Below are 21,588 nucleotides of genomic sequence, written 5' to 3'. Positions count from 1 at the left end.
ACATGCCTTGGAGGAGGTGCCACTCTCAGAGCCAGTCAGCAGCAGCTCAGCCTGCCAGAGGGGCAGGAGCCCATGTAGGGACAGACCAAGACACTGAAGTGAAATCTTTGATGATAGGCTCCCCAGGGAAAAAGCTCAGCTGGCAGCCCCTGAGCTTAGACATTTTGGGAGAGGGAGAGAGGCGGTGAGCCAGACAGCAGGAACCAAAACCAGAAAAATGACATGGAAAGATGGTGGGACACAGAGACCAAGGAAAGAAAGACTAGTAGAACCAGAAACTGAGAAATACGGACCAGCAGGGACCTGCCAGTGCCAAAAAGACAAGGGAAAACCGGGGACAGCAGAGACCAAGATACAGTGAGGGGACGGGAAAAGGATTCCCAGTGAGGGAGGGCCTAGGAGAAACCAAGAATATGACTCAGAGTGCAGAACAGAGAACAGAACGGACAAACGACACTTAAGCCTTTTTGGTGAACAACATCTCGTTCCACCTCACACTCCCCATGAGGCCTTGGGACCTGCAGTTCCTTCCCTGTCTGCTGACAGACAAACAGGTCCAGAACCTTCCACCTGGCTCCCAACTGCTCTACCTCCCACCGCAGCCCTTGGAGCACATACGTGGCCTTGCGGTCAAGCCTTGCAGTCTCAAGAGAGAGGGGTGTGTGGGGATCCCTGCCCCGTGGGAGAGATGCTCGGCTGACCCTTTGGTACGGAGCGATGAGGCAGACTGGCACCCGGGGCCGGGCGTGCCTGCTTTTTATGCACCACGTTCCATTCAGATGAGGAATTCAGCTTGTGGGCAGGTGGTGGCGGCATGGCCTCGCCATTTCCTGCTTGCCCTTCTGGGACCCTGGCAGCCCTAGCGACTTGCCAAAGGGGGTTCTGCCCTCTGGAGCACTCTGTCTACTGCCTTCCTGTTTCTCCAAGCTATCCTCTTTTCTGTCCTCCCTACTTCCCACACTAGGACCCAGGCTAAGTTCAGGGCCACCTTACAACCCACTCCCTCCTTGACATCACAGAGGTATTCATGGCACTGAACAAGCCAGTTTTTCAGAGTCAAGTTTGCAGTAGATGAAATATGTAACTTCCTGGCCCCCAGCCCTGAAGGGGACAGCTTAAGAAGAAGGACAGCCCCAGAGTGGCTGAGGGGTGGGAGGGCTGGGGGCAAGACTCGGAAGTGGGTCACAGGAGACTTCTAATGTTAAATCGAGCAAGGAGGGCAGGTGGGGGAGGGTCAGTCATGTAGACAAGGTAGACAAGGGCAACCAGAGAGTGAGGGCTCGACTGCCTTCCCATAGGGACCACTCACCCGGCTCAGGCCCATGCACCAGCTGCTCTTCTCTAGGTCCAAGGACTCCAGCAGCTCCTCCACTGCCTGCAGAGAGAGAGACCTCTGTCAGGGAGCCCACCCAGGGGCTCCCCGTCTCCACACAGGGCTACGCCCAGTCACCTGATCCTTCCCCATCCTCCATTCAGACAGTCCCTTATTTATTCAAAAAGCACTCGTGGTGGGCTTCCACAGGGTCAGGCACTGTGCTAGATTCTAGGGAATAAGGATGCCCAGAAAAGGAACAAGCGATCTTTTTGGGGTGTGAGACAAGTGAATTACTGAGGTACACAGAGGAGGAAGCATCTAAGTCAGACAAGGAGAACTGTGGAAGGCATCCAGAAGGAAGTGTTGCTTGTGCTGAGTCTTTACATACAAGTAAGAATTAGCCAGACAAAGCAGGGGAGAGGAGCATTTCAGGAGGGAGAGGGCATTTCAGGCAGAGGGACCGGCATGAGCATGGGAACACAAGACAACAGAATGCACTGAGGAAAGTAGTTAGCATAACTCGGAGTAAACGGCGCGGCGGCGGGGGTGGGGATGTTAAGGTACAACTAGAGAGGTACAGTAGCCAAAGTATGTGGAGCCTGTGTGCTGTGAGAGCCTCTGGAGGGCTCTCTCAGGGAGGGACAGGATCAGCTTTGCATTCTACGGAGATCCTACTTGAACAAGGGCAGAGAATGGATGAAGACCCCTTAGACAGCTACTGCAGTAATCCATAAGAGAGAAGGCCAGAACCTGATGCAAAGGGAAGAGAGGTGGGGAAATGCGGGAGGTGTTAGGGAGAGAGAGAGCCTTGCTAGGTGTGGGGACAAATAGATGAGAGGAAGGAAATTAGGGGCACGCTGAGGTTTCTGACTTATGTCACTAAATGGATAATGGTGCTATTCTCCAAGGTACGGAATACAAGAGAAAGGGTAGGTTTGGGGGGAGATATCATCAATTTGGCTTGAACATGCTGAGTTTGAGGCGTTATAAGGCATACAGGTAGAGAACTCCAGAAAGCAGCTAGATAGGAATGCATGTCTGGAGTTCAGGAGAGAGGCCTGGGTTAGAGATACTGACTTAAGAGTTGTCAATATACACATGGTAATTGAAGTAATGGGTATGAATGAGGTTGCCCCAGAAGAAGGTGTAGAACAGAAAACACATATGGCCAAGGAAAAAGTCTTCAAGAAGAAAGAGATCTTTATTTCAGGGGAAAGTAGAAGAAGGAAAGCTCAGAGAGACTGAGAAAGGAAGAAAAAAGAGACAAGGGGAACACCAGGTGTGGCGGCAAAGAAGTTGAGCAGAGAATGTTTCAAAAAGAACAGAGTTGTCCAGCAGTCACATGTTGCCAAGAAGCATAGAAAAGTGTCCCTCAGCTCTGGCAACATAAAGGGCATGGAGAGACAGGAAGACGAGTCCCAGGGTGTTAGGGACAGGAATCAGGCAGATGTGGGTGGAGAAGTGAGTGGTGGTGGGGTTGGGGTGGCAGGAGGAGAGGAGGTACTGATGGTATGGAGCAGGTGAGAGAAAGACAATAGTCCGGCATGAGAGGGTTGACAGACAGCTCCTTTCTGAGAGCAACATCTACAGAATGCTTCTTCACTGAGAAAAGAGCCAGCAGAGGAGGAGAAGCTGAAGAAACGGGAGAAATTATCGCTGATGGAATAGGTCTCCAGGGAGACCGAACAGAAGGGGTTCCAGAGCACAGGAAGGTACAGGATGAGGGGAGGGCTGGGGAAGAAGGAGGCCCCTGAAAAGCAGCGTACAGAAGACAGGACGAAGTTTGGAGCCTCGATTTTATTAGCGTTTGGAGGCAAGGTCAACTGCTAGGAAGATGATCTGGGGAAGATTTGAGGAGAAAGGGGGTGAATGGAATATCAGGGTAGGAGCTTAGAACTGGGGCCAGGTAAGGATGGGGCACATGGAAAATTTATCAGGTCACCCAAGGGCCCAGCTGGAGCTGGAGACCTCATTCGGTTATATCATTCCCCCCACAGAAATTTGGGAGTGCAGGCACCCTAAGGCTAGCCCTTCGGGATGGGCTTAGGTAGGGCAGGTGCAAAGGGAGGCTCAGGAGAGTTGATGAAGGCTTTAGTGACAGGAAGGTTGGACCACTGTGTCATGGCTAAGTGAAAAAGGAAGCAAAGTCAGAAGGGAAGAGACAGTGTGGAGAAAACGTATTGGGGCCCAGAAACGAGAGGTCTCAATGGAGTCAACGAGCAGGTGTCCCAAGAAGGTGAGAGGAGACATACAGGTAGGAGGCTGAGGTCAGGAAGGCTGTGCTGAAATTTAAGTTTTCAGAGGCAGAACATGTCCAGGAATGACAAGGTGCTGGGTGTAGCCACGAGTGGGAGGTTGGAATGGAGGTCAAGGGTCAGAGAGGAGGTGTGGGACAGGTCACCTACATTCACACTAAGATCACCCTGGATACTGGCAGATCCTGGATGGCAAGGATGGAGAGAATGTCTCTGAGGCCATGAATGTGGTCTGTGACTCTGGGGGGAAGGGGAAGAGGGAATTTCTGCCTTGTTCCGCACAGCACGGTTCCTTTTAGGGAAGCCATCCTAAGGTCTGAGATGCTTTCAGAGTCAGGCTGGGTACCTGAGGCCAGAGCACAGTGAAGGTGGGTTCCTTTGCTCAAGAAGCCCTTGACCTTCTGAGGAGCCGGGTCAAGAATGTCAGGGAGACATCTACTTCTACAGCCAGGTATTCACCAATCCAGGCTGACAAGGGGCCTGGGAACCTTAGGCTTACCCTAGCGCAGCTCCCTCTGCAGAAACTAGTTCCTAATGTGAAGGTCAAGGCTGAGGGGCCCAGGTGCTACCAGTGGTACAGAAAAACACTAATTCTTATCTGCTACTTGGGAGGCTCTTGGAGGACTGTCAGGCTCACAAGAGAACAGACACCCCCAACTTGGGCCTTCAGAGAGGTGGAGGACTTTGACTTCTGCAGTCTACGCCTCAAGCTGCCTTCTCCCTACTGCCACAGCTTGACAGCCATGCAATCCTGTTCTGATCTTGGTTGGCCCAAACTGAGAGACTGAGCAAGGGCCAGCCCGGCTTTCTCTAGGCAAGGAAGGGCAGCTGCTCCGAGGGGTCTGAGCAGAGGGAGAGGGGTCGGGTGTGGCTCTGAGGCCCAGACCTACCCGCCTCTCATCCACCACAATGTAGTTGCGACCATGTTTCTTGGTCAGGTGTGGAGCCAGGACATCAAAGCGGCGGCGGAACTCGGAAAATACCAGGTGGTCAGGGTAACCTAGAGAGAGAGCGGATCAGGGTCAGGTCTGTCAGCGCCTCGCTGCTCCTGGCATGCCCCAACAGCCGCTGGTGCCCAGGCAGCCCGTGGGGAGAGTCACCCGAAGGGGAAGAAACTGCTGGGGGAGGAGAACTCGTGGTGGAGGCGGGCCCAGGAAAGGAGAACAGAGAGGAAGGAGGAAGGAGCGAGGGACAGGAGGCTGAGAGGACATTTGGGATGCCCCACAGAGGGACTGCAAGGTTTAAAAAGGGAATAGGCTCTTTAAGAAGGAAGCAAGTTCCTTGTTGTGAGGCGTGCAAACAGGGCGTGCGTGACCATCTAGAAGGAATGCTATGGAGATAAAATCCTGAATGACCTATGACTCCGAATCTATGACTCTGTTATAACCCACAGAGAACAACGTCTTGAAGACTTACTTAATAATAAGAAAAAAATAGCTGAGAAGAAACATGCATGGGTTTGGGTATGGAATCCTGGCCCTGGCTCCTAGTATTATGTGACCTTGAACAAGTCAATCAACCTCTCTGAGCCTTGGTTTCCTCATCTTTAAATGGAGGCTCTACCACTTATTTTGCACAGTAGTCATGGGGCCTAAATGATAAAATATGTAGAAAGCTTGGCTCACTTGGAGGGTTATGCTCCCTTTCTTTCCTCAGTCCACTGGGGCAGGACATCAGAAAGAGCTCCTTTCCTGCCCCCATCGTGACCTTGAGCCCTAGGCCAAGTAACCAAAAACACTTGTAGATTCTCTTTCCCTAAAGAGTGTTACATTTATTGTCTGGGCTTGTGGTTGGGGCAAGGGTGAGATGGTTTCTGACTTGCAGCAAGGTCAGGATAGTGGCAAGCAGGGGGTTACCCTAAGTCACCCTGAGGATACCAGAGCTCACGGCGGAGGACCAAGAGACCCACTTCTATAGAATCGCAGAATTTCAAAACGAAAAAGGGTCTTAGACCTGATACAGCTCCTCCTCTAGACTGGAAACTGAGGCCTGAGAGGTGGAGCAACTGGGTTGCTCAAGGTCACAAAGGCTGTGGCTAGAGGCAGAACTGGACTCCAAACCCGGGCTCCTGATTGCCAGTTGGGGGCTCACTCCGCTACACTGGCCAAGCTAGCTCTGGGAAACCCTCCAACTGGGAGATGAGGCTGATGCATGTGCCTGATAATTGAAACAGGAGGCGGGGGCCACTGAGGGGCCAAGACAAAGTGAGCTATTGATTGTATCTGAATTGCAATTAAATTGATGGGCCAGGATAGCAGGTCCGGATGCCTGGCATCTTAATTAATCATCAGTGCTATCGATGGTGGCTGGGGACTGAGTGAGGGGGGCCGTGCTGCTGCTGGCCTCATCGATCTGCTTGTTTGAGTAAAGCACATTGATTTTGGTTCAGAGCGGTAACAATCTGGTTTTGAAATAATAAACACCAACTCTGTATCAAGACGTAGGGACAGATCGATGATTTATTTAGAGCAGGGCAGGGAGCTTGTTTCCTGGCTTGGCTGCTGAGGAAAAGTGACAGTGCCCATGGAGACGCCTCACGGGGACCTGGCTGTGGGTGGGTGAAACCCTGCCTGCTCTTTTAGCTAAGGTAGAAAGGGCAAGAACCTGGCAACTCATAACTTCTCAGGAAAATGATACTACTTGAGAGGCATGAGCTGGTCTGCTTGGCTCAAATCTCACTCTGCTACTCATGAGCTGTGTGACCTTGGGCAAGCTACTTAACTTCTCTGAGCCTCAGTCTCATCTGGGAATGATAATAGTACCTACATCTCATGAGGCTGTTTTGAAGGTTAAATAAGTTAATTTGTGTGATGAGTTTAAAATAGCATCTAGTATACCGTAAATGCTCTAAGAATGCTAACTACTATTACTATCACTTTCTCTGTCCTCTACTCCAGATGGGTCTATAAAAAGAGTTTGTCTGACCTTTCTGGAGAATTTTATGCACTTCAGAAAGATTTAGTACCTCATTTATCATTGGGGGGCTTTCCCGGTCACCTGCCTGCTCCTGGAGGTAGTTACCTCACTGGGCAGATGGCTCCATGAGGGCACTGGGCCTGCTGCTGTGGGCAGAGCTGACCTATCCAAACCAGGGAGGTAAAGCACGTTGATTTTGTGTGCTTCCCTCCAGGGAAGGGGCGAGCCGTAGGAAGAAGGCATGTGGGGTGGGAGGGCACTGGGGATGAAGAGTACTGGAATGTGGAAGGAAGAGGAGGGAGAAAGGGGAGTCAGCAGAGTGAAAAGAAACAGACTGGGCTGGGGAGACAAGAAGAGAGACCCCATGGAAGAGGTACCAGAGCAGAAAAAAGATTGAGGACCAGTCCAGAGATAAGGGGAAGGCAGTATCCTTTTAACTCCATAGGCCCCATCTGGGAGGTGGGGAGGAGCAGGATCAGTTCCAGAAAAGAGAAGCAGGAGTTGAGCGGGAAAGGGGTCCCACCTTGGCGGTACATGCGCATGGCATCAAGTAGACGGGAGCCGCGGAGCTGGGCGCGGAGCAAGGGCACGTCCAGCTGTAGAAGCCCAGCCTCACAGTGGTCTCCCGAAGGCAGGTCCAGCTCACTGCTGCTGCTGACTCGGCGGGAGGAGGCAGAACGGGGCTCCCCAGCCCAACCCTCTGCCACTGGCAGGAAACAGTGCACGAAATGCAGCTTCGACTTCTTGATGGTGTCGATGAGAGCATCCTGCCAAAGGGCAAAGACGGCCCTCAGTGGACTCTGATGGTCCATCTCATGCCCAGAAAAGCAGGACTAGTGCTAGCATCTCCACTGCTTGCAGGATGGCAGGTATTGCACCACCGGCCAGGACAACTCTGTCCTCACTAGGCCTGAGTGGCCATGCAGGCAGCAAGCAGCACTGACAATGGGACCCCAGCAATAGTAATCAAGTCACAGTGGGACACCGAGTGAGCACTGGGTGACCTGAGTGTGCCCAGAATGCCCAGGCTACGCACCAGGGGTAAGAAAGGATGCTGAGGCCTGGGCTGGCAAACTTACCACCTGCAGCTTAATCTGAATGCACAGTGACTTCTTCTTGACGGCTGCCATGCCTGTGGTGAAGGTCTTCCGCATGCTGGTGGCCCGGCGTAGCGCCAGCTGTGAGCCGCCCTCCAGGCCTGCAATGGAGCCTGACAGCACCGTGGCGCTGCCCGCTCGGCCCAGAAACAGGTTGCTGATGATTTTCCTGCCAGAGGCGGAAGGGCAAAGGAAGGAAAGAAGTCACATTCACAGAGCAGGACCAGCCATTCTCTCCCAGCTCCTAGGGAACCAAACAAGCTCCACACCACCACCACCATGGCCAGGGGCCTAAGTTACGGGGGCCGGTGCTACAGGTCCCACACCCTACAGAGAAACTGTAGAGAAATCTCCAAACAATGAGAAGAGAAAACCGGGGTGGGCAGAAGCCGAGGGGCAGGCAGGATCAGACAGAGTGGGTGGTCTGCTCTTCATCACCAGGAAGGGCAAAGGTGGGGAAAGGCTTCCAAAGTGGCAGGAGAGAGCAGAGCTCAACATTTAACAGAAGATATAATCTACTATGGTGTTTACTGGTCATTATCGCTCTCCCTCGACTAACATGTAAACGCCACATGGGCAGGATCTGTGTTTTATTCATTGTCACAGAGTAAGTATCCAATAATTATCTGTTGAATAAATTAATGGATGACAGGGCTTATATGAATGAGGTGTTTCTAAGGCTATTCCTGCCTTCCGTGAAGAATGTGGGAGCATTAATCGAATTTAAAACTATAAGTCTTTTCAACCATGTCTGTCCCCACCTCTACTCCAGGAGGCCACCCCATGCCCTCAAGGCCAACTAGCCTTGGCTGTTGCCACTTAGGAGGTGGAGTCTATCTACCCTGCTGGTGAGGGGGCCTCTGAGATGAGAGGAGACTCAAACAGCCCTGGGGATGGAACATGGGCAGAGTGAGTGGTGTTCTTACTTCTGGGAGTCCTGCAGGAGCCGGGGGGCATTCTGCGTGGCTGGGTTCTGCTTGGTGTAGCTCAACCAGCCAGCCGCATTGTACTCTACCCAGTTGGTGCCATGGCTGTGGCCCAGGAGAAAATGACGTGGTTTGCTACTGCGCAGGAGGGGACTTTGGCCTGATGGTAGAAGCAGCAAGGTTCAGGTCATCAGGGCACAGGCCCAAAAAAGTCCAGGGACTCAGCAAGCCCCTACACAGTGCCACCTGGACCTATATAAATGGGTCCTCTGGAGAGGAAACAGAGGAGCTGCCCTGCAGGGGTGTCACCTACCTTTTTTGTCACCTTCCTGGGGACCATAGTAGGAGAAAAGGCGTTCCAGAAGGGCATCCTCAGTGGCCCCTGGTACCAGAGCTTCCTCTTCCAAAAGCCATAGCAAGCCCCTTGCCTCATCAGTGCGGGCCAGTGAGCGGACCTATGGAGAAGCAAAGAAAACCCACTGTGTCACACAGAGCTGTGGAAAAGAAGCGAGTGCCCTGTCCCCAACCACACACTATATAAACAGGCTACACACACACGCTGCACACACAAACTGCAGCTCCTGCCACTCACTGCTGACACCTTGTGGGACAGGTGGGCAGCAAGGAAAAAGAGGAGGTAAGAGATCAGAGAGAGAAGTCCACAGCAGAGTATGATTTCTAGGACTCGTGCCCTAAGTAATCAAAGACTAAAGGCTTCTTATTAAGCCAAGCCCACCCCCAGATGCTCTCCTCCATCCCTGACCCCTTGCAGGTCATGCAAGACTTGTGTGAGCCCCGTGTTGCCCTTACTCCCTGGGCATCACCTCACATGTAGATTAACCAAGATAAAGTCTGTGAGGCTCTCAGAGTAGTGCATGGCCCAAAGGAAGCTATCAATAAGTAACAGCTGTGGGGTTAACCATGGTCCCCTGAGAGGGGAGCACCCAGAGAGGTCTCAGAGCACTACTGGTGGGATCACTACGGAGTCATAAACTCAACTGTGAAAAACGTAAGACAGGTGACTTAATGGATGTGAGAGCCCAAATGGGCAGAACTGAGATGACTAAAGAGCAGTATCCCAATCTAAAGAAAAGCGCCACCGTTCAGCTGCAGCCAACTGCTGTCCTGGAAGAATGTTGGCCTAGTGTTGATAAATCCTCCAGTTTTTCAGGAGAAGGTAGCAATATTGAATTCTTATTTCTAATACCCCATGCAATCCAAACAACCTAGGTCCGTGGCCACGTCTTGTTTGAAGGTGTCTTTTCTATGGAATTCCTCTTTTGGGGGCAAAAAGGACCTGAGCCTTCCCCATATCCCATCTTTGCCTGGCCTTTAGGGACTAGAAGACAAGAATAGTAACAGAAGTGCCATTTCTCTCTCTTGGACCCCAGCTGCCTGTATCTCCTCCCCATAGTTGCCCAAGGGAGTTGGTGTGATTACAAGGAGGAAGCAGAATATGGCCAATGACTGACAGACAACTGAGGTCCCAGAGTGGCTGGAGCTGCCAGCAGGAATGAGCAACAAAGCCACTGGATAGTGAGTGGCAGGCTGGGCACTGAGGGGCTTCATCTCCAGAGGTGCAGCTACCCAGTGCTGAGACCCATCAGATAGGGAGAGCAACGAAGGGAAAGGATTGTCGACGCCCATCCAAACCCACTGTCTGACCCACTGCTGCTCCTAAGCAACATGGAATGACTTCCTCGTACCTCCTGGGAATGACAAAGGTGCTTCAGGGAGGCTACCACAGGCGCCCGGGTGTCAGGAAAAAAAAGCCAGCTTCCCTGGGGAGATGTGGAACTTGGGCAATTTAAGCATTTGTCCCCGGGGGACCCACATGTTCCCTGGGGCCCCGCCCCCTTGCTAGCCCAGCAGGGCCTCACCACAAGGAAAAGGGAGAGGGAGGTTGGGCTCAAAGCAGAGGAGGGAGATCAACAGCTTAGCAGAGATGCCAGTTCTCTAATAAAGCACCTTATGCAACTTCGCTAACTGAAGACAATCACTACATATCGAATGCTCATGAGGCCAGCCAGTCCCCAGGCAGCAAGGTGCCCAAGACACTAGTTCAAAGGGTGACAAAGCCCACCCTTAAGGGTGAAGGGCGAGGGGTCACACATGACCCTCTGTGGGAATCTGTAGCTGGGCACTGTTTCCCTGTGTGGGGCGGTGCTGCCTCCTTACCCCATTCTGCTAGGCTGTAGGCTGCATCAGTCCTCTTCTTGAGGACAATGGGAAAGAATGACTACAACCTCCGGGTCCACCTAGGCCTTCGCCTAGGAGACATCAGGGCTCCTGGCAGACATACCTGAGGCTCAGCCAGTCACAGGGCAGGGCTTGAGCCCTAGGTGGTAAGAGATGAGGTACAGGTTCCTGTCTGGTTCAGACACCCAGTGGCTGAGGCTCCCCACTGAACCACAGTAGAAGAAAGTACCATCTTCCTGGCCAGACTGGCTGAGGGCTGAGGGGTAGGACGTCTAGGCCTGATTGCTGGGCCCCACTCAGCCCCCAGTGGCACCACTGGCAGCAGCTCAAATGGGGCGCGGGGCGGGCGGGGGCAGGGGGCGTGCTCTGCTGAAGGAGAGGAATGGGAAAAGAAAAGGCCAGCCTATGGCTTCGTTAGAATTCCTACCAGGGACTGATGGGAGGCTTGGTCCACAGAGGCCACAGAATCATCTGTGGCCGGCTCCAAGTCATCAAATGCCAGCTCGATGTTCTCCTAGGAAAGAAGGCAGAGTGGTAGTGAGCACAAGGCCACGTGTGGGGTGCAGCTCTATGAGCAGGATAGGAGGGGACACTGGGGTAAGTCTGACCTCCCATCCCATGCAGGGACTCGCCACCAGCAGCCTGACTGACAAACACTCACCACCTCCCAAGGCACCACACTGTATCTCTGGACAGCTAAATTTCTTCTAACTTCCTTTTATACTGAGCTAAAGTCACGTATTCCTGTTATTCACATCCACTGATAGGCTATGTGAAGAAAGCCTACTTTCACACACATCCTTGAAACAATCGAAGAAATCTGTCCTTTTCCTCCTGTATCTTCTCTCATCTCCAACAAATAACCTCTCCAGGATCAATGTCCCTCATCTCTATGTGAGGCAGGATTTCCAGATCTTGTCCCATCTGGCACATCCTTTTATGAAGGGGTCCTTAATAATCAGTTACCACCTTAACAGATCAGGAGACAGAGACAGGGAAGGCCAGGCCCCACACACGTGGAAGCAGAAACTGCACAGTGGCAATTCACAGGGCCTAGGTGGTGCCTTGAAGGTGGGCAAGGAGGGGCAACCTAGACCCTGAATACATCTAGCTTCTTGGAGAGGAAACTCTCCATAGAGTGAGGATGGCTCTGGGGCAAGAAAAAACACCTAGTCTAGAAAGCACAGGCAGACAGAAATGACAAGACAGTAAAAGCTGGGAGGGAGCAGCCAGCAGGGAAGGTGGTTCCTTCCCTCATCCACAGATGCCAAGACCAGAGGGGATGGAGGGGTGGCAGGCAGAGGCAAAGTCAGGTGCTACCTCCTTGTATCTTTCCAACTCCTGCACAAAGGTACGCTCGTGGAAGAGCCTCTGAAGCCGGTCCTGGGCGTAGTTGTGGCACAGCTCCTCAAAGGAGGCTCCACGGGTTGACCCACCCTGCTCAGGGTTCTGGAAGCCCGGAGTGTCCACAATCATCATAGAGCAGAGTGAATGTTGGCTGGACTTGAGAGCCCTTCACAGGGAGAGCCTGGGTCAGAGCTGGCTAGGGCAGTACCACCACACAGGCCCCACTTATCTGCCCCTGGTGCCCAGGCAGCCCGCCCTGCCCCAAACCAAGTCTCCATTTCTGTGCAGGTACCCAGGATCCTGGGTGTGCCTTTCTTGGCCTACAAGGACAGTGAGCCCTCTGCTGGTGGAGGATGGCTCTGCCTCAGCAATCGCACAAGCTCAGAGGCATCAACTCCGCCTTTGTCAAGGCAGGAAGCCAGAGAGCTCCTAAGCCCTCCTGACCGGCACTCACTCACCTGTTCACCAGAGAGACAATAAGGGTGAAGAGCTCGCTGTAGAGGCCAGACGCCATGCCCTCCAAGCACTCCAGTGCACTTAGTTTGGGGCCTGTGGGGCAAGAGGATCAGCTCTATCTCCTGCTCCCTGGGATCTCCACCTGGGTATGCTCCCTACCTACCCAAAGCCAAGTCAGCAGGGGCCTTGGGGCTAAGCATTTTCCACTGATCTGAGCTCTTCACTCCAGCAGTCTCCTCACAGCAGAGACGGCAATGAGGCCTCCCAATCACATCCTCCAGCCCAGGGTACCTGTGCCATCTCCCAGGCTGCTCTCCTCAGGGCCCTGGCGGAAAGAGGTGGAGCGCTGCAGGGTGCCACCCTTGTGCTGGTGCTTGAAGATGGCCGAGGAGAGCTCTTCCAGGCTGCAGCCCAACAAGTATGCAGCCTTCTGGGCCCACTCGTGGCGGGCAAACTGCTTGCGCCCAGCTATGGGGTAGAAAAAAGGATCTGGCATCTTGGATCTTCCTCCTTAGGCCATGTGATGACCACTGTGCTCTTTGGCTCCCCATTCCCACAGAGCTTGGGAGTGGGTATTTTCCGGAGAAAAAACCAGCCCTGATGACACTAGAGGGTCCAGGTAAAACAAGGCCGGCCAGCAGCTGCCAGTGTTTCCTGTGTCCCTTGGGGCAGAGAGAATGAGCAAGTCCTAGAAAAGGAGATAACTCCAAACAGCTGTCACCAGAGGGTACCCAGTCAGCTGCAAACACCCTTTTAGAGGGCTTGGCTTCAGGAGTGCCAACCTTGGGAAATATAGTCAGAGGATGGATGAGCCGGCCCACTTTCAATGAGCATGAGAGCCACTTGTGCCTTGGGGGACAGATCATGAGAAATACAGTGCCTTCCCCTTTCATGAATTCATTAGGATCCTCCCTCTTACCTCCAGGCATCTGCTAGGAGAGACCACAAACACCCACCCATGGCCCAACAGTGGGGATATGAAAAAGCCTCAGAGGAAAGGGAGCAGCCCACGCAGACAGACGTGTTTCAGCCAACGTGTGTCTAATCATGGCAATTAGAGAAAACTGACAAGAAACAAGGTTTTACCTTCAGCAGCTTCTGTAAGGCAAAGGACCAGCATGCAGCATGCAAAGAAAAACAGCATGTTACCAAACAGTCATCAACTGAGCCCGCCAGGCCCACGAGAAGGGACTGCAAAGGGTGGGGATTTGTGAGGATGAGCGGGCAGGAAAACAACCATATTCAGACTCAGAAACATAAACACACGCACAATCTCAAAGGAGTACGTTTATGAATGTAATCACAATGACACTCATCCACAAAGAAAGACCTAAAAGACATTCTCACACACAGATAAACACACACCTTGGAAAACACTGGAAGCTCTGAGGGAGTAACGGACCCTGCTCAAAAAGGCCCATGTGCTGACACACCCAGAGCTCTCCACCCGCAATCGGCACTGAGTAGGGTTTATAGGAAACCTGGGTTTATCATCTTAAGAGTGAAAGAACTTCCTCAAGACAGGTGATATGCCCACCCTCCTGCCCACCTACATAGTCTGGAGACGTCTTTAACTCAGAGCCTACTTCCTTTCTGGTAGGGATGCTATCTTCTGGAATCATAAGGAGCCTAAAACCCAGGTGCCTATTCCTCCATGCACCCTCACCCACCCACCAGTGCTTCCTCATTCCTACTGAGCAGCCTGGGGCCCTTCACACCCCAAGGAAGATGAAGCCAAAACCCCAGGTGCTGTTCAGAGGCAGCACCTCTTTTCCTAAACTGGAGGAGAAAGAGGTGAAGCAGTAGGCAGAGCGCCCACCCATCAATGTAATCTCAGAGGAAGGCAGCAGAGTATTCCAAGCCAGACCAAGCTCTAGCCATTCACAAGCCCCCAAGCACAAGTGCTGAAGCTGCGACTCATTTGTTTCCACGGTGCCTGCTGCCCTCTAGTGGCTTCCACCCTGACATGCAAAGGAAGAGACACCTGCTACCACACCAGTGGAGAGAAAGGAAGACTTAGGGAAAACTGGCCTCAGGAAGCCCCAGGAAGCAAGCCTACCCTAGCCCACCTAAGCCCCATGGAGGGCATCCTGAGAGGTTCCAGGATCTGGATGCAAAACAGATAGAAGCAGCTATTTTGGGGACTCCGAGAAGTCCCGCAGCAGGTGCCCTCTCCACCCTCAACCCTGGGGCTTCTCCCAGGCCAGTGCCCTCCATTATGACAGAACAAGCCCAGCCCCCAGAAAGTGCCCAGGGCAAACACCAAGATGGGGCCACGTGGCCCCTGCACCCCAGGGAGGGGCTAATGTCAGTTACCCGCTTGCTCCTCAGGGTCCTCTGTCAGGAAGGGAACAAGAAGGAGAGTTAATCCAGGGGGGCTGCTCTGAGTTGGGGCCCTTCTCTTCACTTCAGTCTCTGAGCCCTCAAAGCCCCCACCCTGATTTACAGTTCAGCCCTCAGGCCATCATTGGCAGAGGTGCTTCTCTGGGTGTTGGGGGCCTTCTGCTCTGATATCGGGGGCTGGGAAGAGGCACAGCAAAAGAGGGGTGTCTGGTAATAGATGAGCCTGTGTTGGGTGAGGAGAAACTGGGAATGGGAAGGTCCCCATGAGGTCTCCTAGGCGCCAAGCCTGGCTGATGAGACCCACTGCAGGTTACCTTTGGTGGCTCCTGCAGCGCCCAGGTGGTAGATGGCAGCCAGGATGAGCCAGCAGGCTTTCTGTTCATCGGGGGAGATGCCCAGCACTTTCATGGCCGTCTGCAGCTTACTGAACTGCTGAGCCGCCTTCTGCTTCTCCTCAGGCTGCAGGAACAAATGGGTACATGGGCACTGGATCTCAGAGGGGCCCTATGCCTCCTACCCTCACCCCTCCACCCCGCCCCCCTGCCCAGCATACTCCCATGCTGCTGGGTCCCCAGGGAGGGCAAGGCTATGGCAGGGCCGCCTAGCTGGAGCTGGGCTCCTGCTATTCCCACGGGGCACTCCAGGCCATCTGAGGGTCCTCCAACCCCCAAGGCCCAGGGCTGCCAACCTGGTCCCTCACCTTAGCCAGTGGCACAATTCCAAACACACTGTTCTCTGCCAAGTGGTTCAAGTGGAGCTCTGTCCTAGGGGTACAAATGAGGCATCAGCACAGCGCTTGGTCCCTACACCAAGGCCACCTCCCTATCAGGGTGGAGAGAGACAAACTTAGCTTCCAGACTCTGAGTTCTGTCTGCCCATCATGCCCTACTGTCAGGTAGCTGCTACTGCCTTTCTTAATTGGCCTGGATGCCTGGTCAGAGCACCAGACTCCTTAAGACAGATCACCAGAGATGCCCTGGTGAGTGTCCAGCCAGACCCCTGGAAGGCAGCAGGGAACCTGCCTAAAGGGTGAGTCAAGCCAGGACAGAGACCGCGCCCTCAGTTACAAGAAGAGATGAGGAGGAAAATGCCATGGGCTGCTTGCTCAACCTTATCATTTATCCTCTCAGTGAACACAGAAAGCAAGTCGAAAGGTGTAAAGGGAGGAGCCTGCCAGAGAAGCCAACATGGGGGCATGGGGGCCAGCTTGGAGGGCACTGAAAAAGAGTTGGGCTTTTGGTCCCAGTGTAGACTCAAATACCATCTCATCCCCATACTAGCTGTGTGACTGCAGGCAAGTCCCCGACCACCAGCATCTCAGCTTGCTTTCCTCTCCAGACCTGCTTTGGTGGGTGGCAGAGATCCCAGGTAGGCCCTGGGAAAACTGAGGGGCCAATTGTGCCCCTTGTACGTAGCCAGACCCCTGTGCCTGGGGCCAGGGAGTTCCTGCCAGGCAGGGCCTAGGGCTCATTCATCTTGCCATCCCCAGGACCTAGCTCAGAGCCTTACATGTAGTAGACACACAATAAACAGTACAGAATGCAGTTGAGAGGCAAAGTTCAGGAGCTTTCAGAGGGCTGGAGTCCAAAACACCCTCCCTGTTCCCTCTGTCCCATCTCACCTGAGGGTGCCATCCGCACAGGCCAGTAGGTAGTAGAAGACGTTGAATGTAGCCTCATTAGCCGGGCGTCGAGCCACACGCAGCTTCTCCAGAAGCATCGTCTGTAGCACAGCATGGAGGGTATGGGCAAGGAGGGTAGTGCCAGGTCAAGCTTCACCCACCCCATAGAAGAAGGAATTGGGCACATGGGAACAAGCGGCTGCTTGTTATTCTCTAGGTGCTCAACCAGAAGCCAGATCACCTCAGGAGCAAACCCAGGCAGAGACCAGAGCCACAAGGAAGGAGACAGGCCCAGATCATGGAGGGACCCCTGCTGCCCTGCCTAGTCCCCAGGAACAGCTTTCATGGGGAGCTGAACACTTTGTGGTGAGAGATTTCATTTAGGATGGAAGGAAGTCAGACTTGGTGAGGCCTTACTCTACTGATGAGCCAGTCCTCCCCAGGTGAACCCTGCCTGACAGAAGCCCCTGAGCACAGGGCCAGGGCTTGGGCAGGATTGGGGAAGAAGCTGAACCATGCTCCACCCAGGGCAGGAGGCATAGGAAGCGGAATGGTGAAGGCTCGGGCGGAGACGCCAGCCCTGCCAGTGCCAGGGCCCATTTTGCTGGGGCAGAATCCCAGAAAAACGAGGCATAGGAGAGAGCCTGATTTTTAAGACATGAAATCAGGTAGCCAATCTCCTGGTACCCCGAGTGTCCCCTCACCTGAATGGAGGCTGAGGCCACCTGGCCCGCTTGGTCAAAGTCTAAGGAGAGGATCTGAGAGAAGCGGGTAGCATTGCTGTTCATGATGGTGGGACTGTTCCCAAAGGCTTCCAGGAGCGTGTATAGAGCCTGCCACTTCTCCGCTACAGAAGACAGGCCCGGGGGCCATCAGGAAAGCCAAAGAGAAAAGAGCTGGCACCTAGGAGAAGCCTCCATCCCCAACCCCTCCCCCAGCCCATTCTCAATTTCTCAGTTGTCCCTGCCTCACCAGAAAACACCTTATTCCCGCTGGTGCCTGCGATGGTGGCCAGGTATTGTACCAGATGCTGGCAGCTGGTGGTCTTCCCGCTGCCACTACCGCCCAGGAGGACAATGGACTGGTCCTGACGGCTCATCAGCATCGCCCTGTATGCAGTCTGGGCCACGGCGTAGATGTGGGGTGCCATGTCTTCTCGCCGACACCCCTTGAACATGTGCATCACCTTGGGTGGGAGAGGGATTAGGGGGAAGGGGTAGGCTCTTAGCTGGTCCCACTCAAATACCCCTCACTCCAAAGGTCTCCATCTTTCTGGGTCTTTCACTCCAGGGTAACAGAGGGATTCCGAGGCTAAGGCCGTGTATGAAAAATGCAGATACCAGCCAAACCCTAGCCTGCGTTAGAGATTGGGGGAAGGCCTTATGTCAACACCCTTTGAGATGACTCTTCTCCCCAAGGTCAGCTGTGAGACTGTACAGGAGCCCAGGAGAATGCCCAGGGGAAGGGGCAGAGCCAGAAAAGGTGGGGTAGATAGTGGGCGGGTGGATCCGTGTGGCAACATGGTGGCCTGGGGGCATCGCACCTTCTCGGAGTACACGGCAGGAGCCCCACGGGGGCTGAGGACGAGCAGGCTGGGGCCGGCATATGTGTGCAGCAGGCTAGCGCCATAGCGCTGGCGCAGTGTGTGCAAGACGCTCGACTCATTGAGGTACACCAGGGAGGCCAGATCTTCTAGACGGTCGCAGGAAGGAGCATTAGCCTGTGACAGCATAGGCAGGAGAGCAATGAAGAAGCAGAACCTGTCTGCACTGCCAGTGGACAAGCCTGCCCGGCCCGGCCCACCTCCTGTGCCCTCTACCAGCCTCCTGCCAACCTTCTCTACGTCATCCTCGTCGACGTCCAAGATGGTTCCATCATGGTCTAGCTTCACGCGCACCTTCCCCTCGGGCAAGCTGAGCTCCTGGGATTTGAGCTGACTGGCTGCAGAGTAGGGCAGAGTCAGACATGGCCCCGGGAAGGCTCTGCCACCCTTGGCCTCCTCCCCCCTGTATCACCAACCTCTTGTCGCTCACCACCCAGCCTTCACCAGACCTGGAAGGCACAGCCGCACTGATACCTGAGAGGCCCAGGCATCTGCCGCTGGACCTCCCCAAACTCACCCAGCGAGAAGCCATCCTTATGGACCAGCCACACCTTCTCTGTCTCATGCCAGGCCTCTTCAGCTGCAATCTGTTCTTCTGACTTCACCTATCAGAGGAGGGGAAGAATAGATAGTCAGAGGCTGTTCTGGAAAACAGAGACAAGGACTGTAGGAAAGAAGAGACATGCGAAGGGAAGGGCTTCCAGATGAGCCACTGGGCGAGTGGGACAGTTGGGTGGCAGACACAGAACAGGGGACATCAGAGGTGTCAGAGGAAAAAGGTGGGGAAGCCAGGAGGTAGTGGTAGCCCTGAGGAATCTTGAGGACAAGGACAAAGCTAGGGGTCATGCCAACCTTGAGCATCTGGAAGGAAAGGGACACAGGGAACATGTACCCAGGAGAAAGCAGACCCCAGGAAGGTAAATCGGCAGGGTCTACCTTCAGCTGCCCTCTCCCTGACCTCCCTGTGACGTCTATAGGATCAGTGTCCTGAACCCACACTCCTCCCCTGGGCCATGGCTACTGTGACCTTCCAGGCCTAGCTTCTCCCCCATCCTGACAGGCCCTCCTTCACCAAGCTGGGGAAGAACAGGACCTAAGGAGAAAGTCTACTGAGGACTTTGGAGCGCAAAATGAAAAGTGGGGCCTGAGTCCTGGCCTCGGCCTGGTCTTCCTCTCCAGAGGATGCTCTCCTGGGTGAGGGGCAGAACCCAGATGCACATGCCAGCTTCCCTGCTCCTCCTCCTCACAGGGTGGAAGGTGCACAGACCTATGTGGACATGCTAAGCCCATACAAGGGCATGAGGGAGCATGGCCGGAATGATATGAGGGAGGTGAGGAGGGACAGCACTGTTCTGCTAAACACAGAAAGAGACTTGCATGCCACATGGATAGGCACTGGAAAGGGTATAGAGGAACTGGGAGACCCTGGAGGCCCCAGGTGGTCACCAGTCAGAAAGAAACATTTACAGGGTGTGGGGCTGCCAAACCTGGCGCTCCCGAAGGACCTGAGCTGGGCAGAAACGGTGTCCAAGGATGCTCGGCAAATAGGAGACAGATAGTTCAGACTCCTTTTGTCGTGCATGCGTGAAAGGGCAGCAGGGTCATCCAGTAGCTCTGATGCCCCATGGCATGGAGCAGCCATCAGGCTCGTCCTACCCACCCCCACCCTCATGAGACCTGGGTCGAATACACTGCTTTGTGACACTGACCCCTGGCGAAGGATTGGAAAGGACAAAAAAAACATAGCAAGAGGAAATATTTTTTTGTCACAATTTTTAGAGCTGCAAGAGATCTGGGTTCTACTTCCAGATTGGATTCTGGTTTTAGAGAACTTTTTCTCCGTCACTGACTGCCCTTCTCAGCTACCAGGTGGGAAGGCTGGACTACACCCGTGGCCCCTAAACTCCAGTAATCATGAACGGTGAGGGGTATGACCCTTCGAACTGGAGGATCACTATGGGGCGTCAATATTTTAAATTGTTAAATGAAAACATTAAAAAAAAAGAAAAAGGTTAGTACATTTGAAAAATATATTTGAAAAAAATGTAACTTTATAAAACAAAACTATGTGTTCTTTTAAAATTACATGAGAAAGTAAAACCTTTGTCTTAAATTGGTACGTTCCAGAATTTGGAGCCTGCTACATAGGGCGACGCCAAAGTGTCACAGCCCGTAATTCGTTTAGAGCTGATCTGAAGGTGGGTTCCCTGCATTGGTCCGCAGGTGGAGACAGACAGTGCCGCATCCTCGTGCTTGAGGTGGGGTGGCAGGGATTCAGCCTTTTCAGCTTTCTCTACCCAGAGTGAGCAGAACTGAAGCACCTAGCGACTAAAACTGGCCAGGCCCTTGGGCTTCAGTGGCTAAGAACCTGGAGCCACAGAGGTCCAACTCCACTGGTGACACTTGGTCTAGGCATTCCCCAGGGGCCTGACACAGAGCTGCCCCATCTCAAACTCCTGTCACTGCTTCCCCCGAGGATCTCCCCAGACACCAGGTGGGAGTAGGAAGGGAGAAGAGGCCTTACACTCCAACATGAGGCCCGAGCACAGATACCAGCCCAGGTACAAGCCGGGGGTGGCAGGTGGTCACCGGAAGTGGAGAGCTCCTGAGGGGGGCAGGAGCACCCTACCTGGCCGTGGGCAGGAGAAGCAGCCTCAGGGTCCAGCTACCAGCAGCAAGCAAATAAGAGAGAGAGAAGAAGAGGGGTGAAGACAAGTAGACAATCAGCATGTCCCCTTTGGCAAGCACCCTGGGCCAAGCGGGTGGGCACTCTCAGGCTGCCCAAGGTACAAGGTGGAGATGGGAGTCACTTAGCACCAGGAGGGGGTTGCTAGCCTAGGCAGGTGAATTGTGCTCTGTTAAGGATAGGCCAGATAAGGAAAAAAGGTGAAGAGACACTTGTTACCATCAGACTTCTCAGAGAAGATACTCTGGTAAATCATTCCCCGTGGCCAGGGCAGGAGTGTGCCATTCTGCCTCTGGCCCCAGTCTCTCCTAGGCTGGCCATCTAGTCCATTCTGAATTAGGCTTCTCTTCTGTGTGCCACCAGGCCAGGCCACCTCACCATACCCAGGTCTAGGGCCCCCCAGAAGCCTCTGGCCTTACCCAGGGCATTTTCCATCCTAGCTCCCCTATAGCCAACAGATCCCAACACACGGCTCACCCTGGCCTCCAAACACGCACTCAAGGATGCCATTCCCACTGCCTAGGACTGCCCTTCAGAGATGTCATCCCTGCACCTCTCATAGAACAAGACCACCAGCAGTCCCAAGTCTAGGACGCCTTCCTCGAACCCCCACTGCATCCCTGCACCAGTCCCAGGCAGACTCACGACCCCATGGCAAGTGGAGACATCATCCCATATGGGTCCATATGAGTCCACTGTGCCCAAGTACCAAGGCACAGTGGGTGGACCCTGCTGCTAGCCTTGACCTCTCTGTCTCTGTCTGGTCACTTAAAGGCCTTTCTGGAGGGGACGGGGAGTCAGCCAGGCCTTTGACCTTGCTTGTC

The 21,588-nt window shown here is 53.8% G+C and overlaps 1 protein-coding gene across 17 annotated transcripts in view; it reads right to left on the bottom strand.

Moving 5' to 3' along the window:
- The window catches only part of MYO18A (myosin XVIIIA), an 89,944-nt gene that overhangs the window by 26,035 nt on the left and 42,321 nt on the right, over nucleotides 1-21,588 (bottom strand). For 6 of the 17 annotated variants that reach the window (XM_036222072.1, XM_036222073.1, XM_036222065.1 and 3 more), the window contains 21 exons: nucleotides 20,708-20,743; nucleotides 18,596-18,683; nucleotides 18,310-18,416; nucleotides 18,019-18,195; nucleotides 17,448-17,661; nucleotides 17,180-17,322; nucleotides 16,476-16,576; nucleotides 15,555-15,618; nucleotides 15,169-15,313; nucleotides 14,828-14,848; nucleotides 13,598-13,609; nucleotides 12,803-12,979; nucleotides 12,514-12,604; nucleotides 12,029-12,221; nucleotides 11,136-11,222; nucleotides 8,823-8,964; nucleotides 8,510-8,669; nucleotides 7,566-7,752; nucleotides 7,010-7,253; nucleotides 4,461-4,570; nucleotides 1,310-1,375 (listed from right to left, as the gene is read on the bottom strand). In XM_036222072.1, the coding sequence (XP_036077965.1) occupies nucleotides 1,310-1,375; nucleotides 4,461-4,570; nucleotides 7,010-7,253; nucleotides 7,566-7,752; nucleotides 8,510-8,669; nucleotides 8,823-8,964; nucleotides 11,136-11,222; nucleotides 12,029-12,221; nucleotides 12,514-12,604; nucleotides 12,803-12,979; nucleotides 13,598-13,609; nucleotides 14,828-14,848; nucleotides 15,169-15,313; nucleotides 15,555-15,618; nucleotides 16,476-16,576; nucleotides 17,180-17,322; nucleotides 17,448-17,661; nucleotides 18,019-18,195; nucleotides 18,310-18,416; nucleotides 18,596-18,683; nucleotides 20,708-20,743 (2,565 nt within the window). The remainder of the gene's footprint in view (nucleotides 1-1,309; nucleotides 1,376-4,460; nucleotides 4,571-7,009; nucleotides 7,254-7,565; nucleotides 7,753-8,509; nucleotides 8,670-8,822; nucleotides 8,965-11,135; nucleotides 11,223-12,028; nucleotides 12,222-12,513; nucleotides 12,605-12,802; nucleotides 12,980-13,597; nucleotides 13,610-14,827; nucleotides 14,849-15,168; nucleotides 15,314-15,554; nucleotides 15,619-16,475; nucleotides 16,577-17,179; nucleotides 17,323-17,447; nucleotides 17,662-18,018; nucleotides 18,196-18,309; nucleotides 18,417-18,595; nucleotides 18,684-20,707; nucleotides 20,744-21,588) is intronic. The other 11 variants (XM_036222074.1, XM_036222066.1, XM_016139012.2 and 8 more) reach the window with 4 other exon arrangements.

This window comes from Rousettus aegyptiacus, unplaced genomic scaffold (genome assembly GCF_014176215.1).
Source record: "Rousettus aegyptiacus isolate mRouAeg1 unplaced genomic scaffold, mRouAeg1.p scaffold_m13_p_6, whole genome shotgun sequence".
In the NCBI taxonomy this organism is placed as follows: Eukaryota; Metazoa; Chordata; class Mammalia; order Chiroptera; family Pteropodidae; genus Rousettus; species Rousettus aegyptiacus.
Note: the sequence above shows the minus strand (reverse complement) of the source record. Positions and strands in the feature narration are given on the sequence as shown.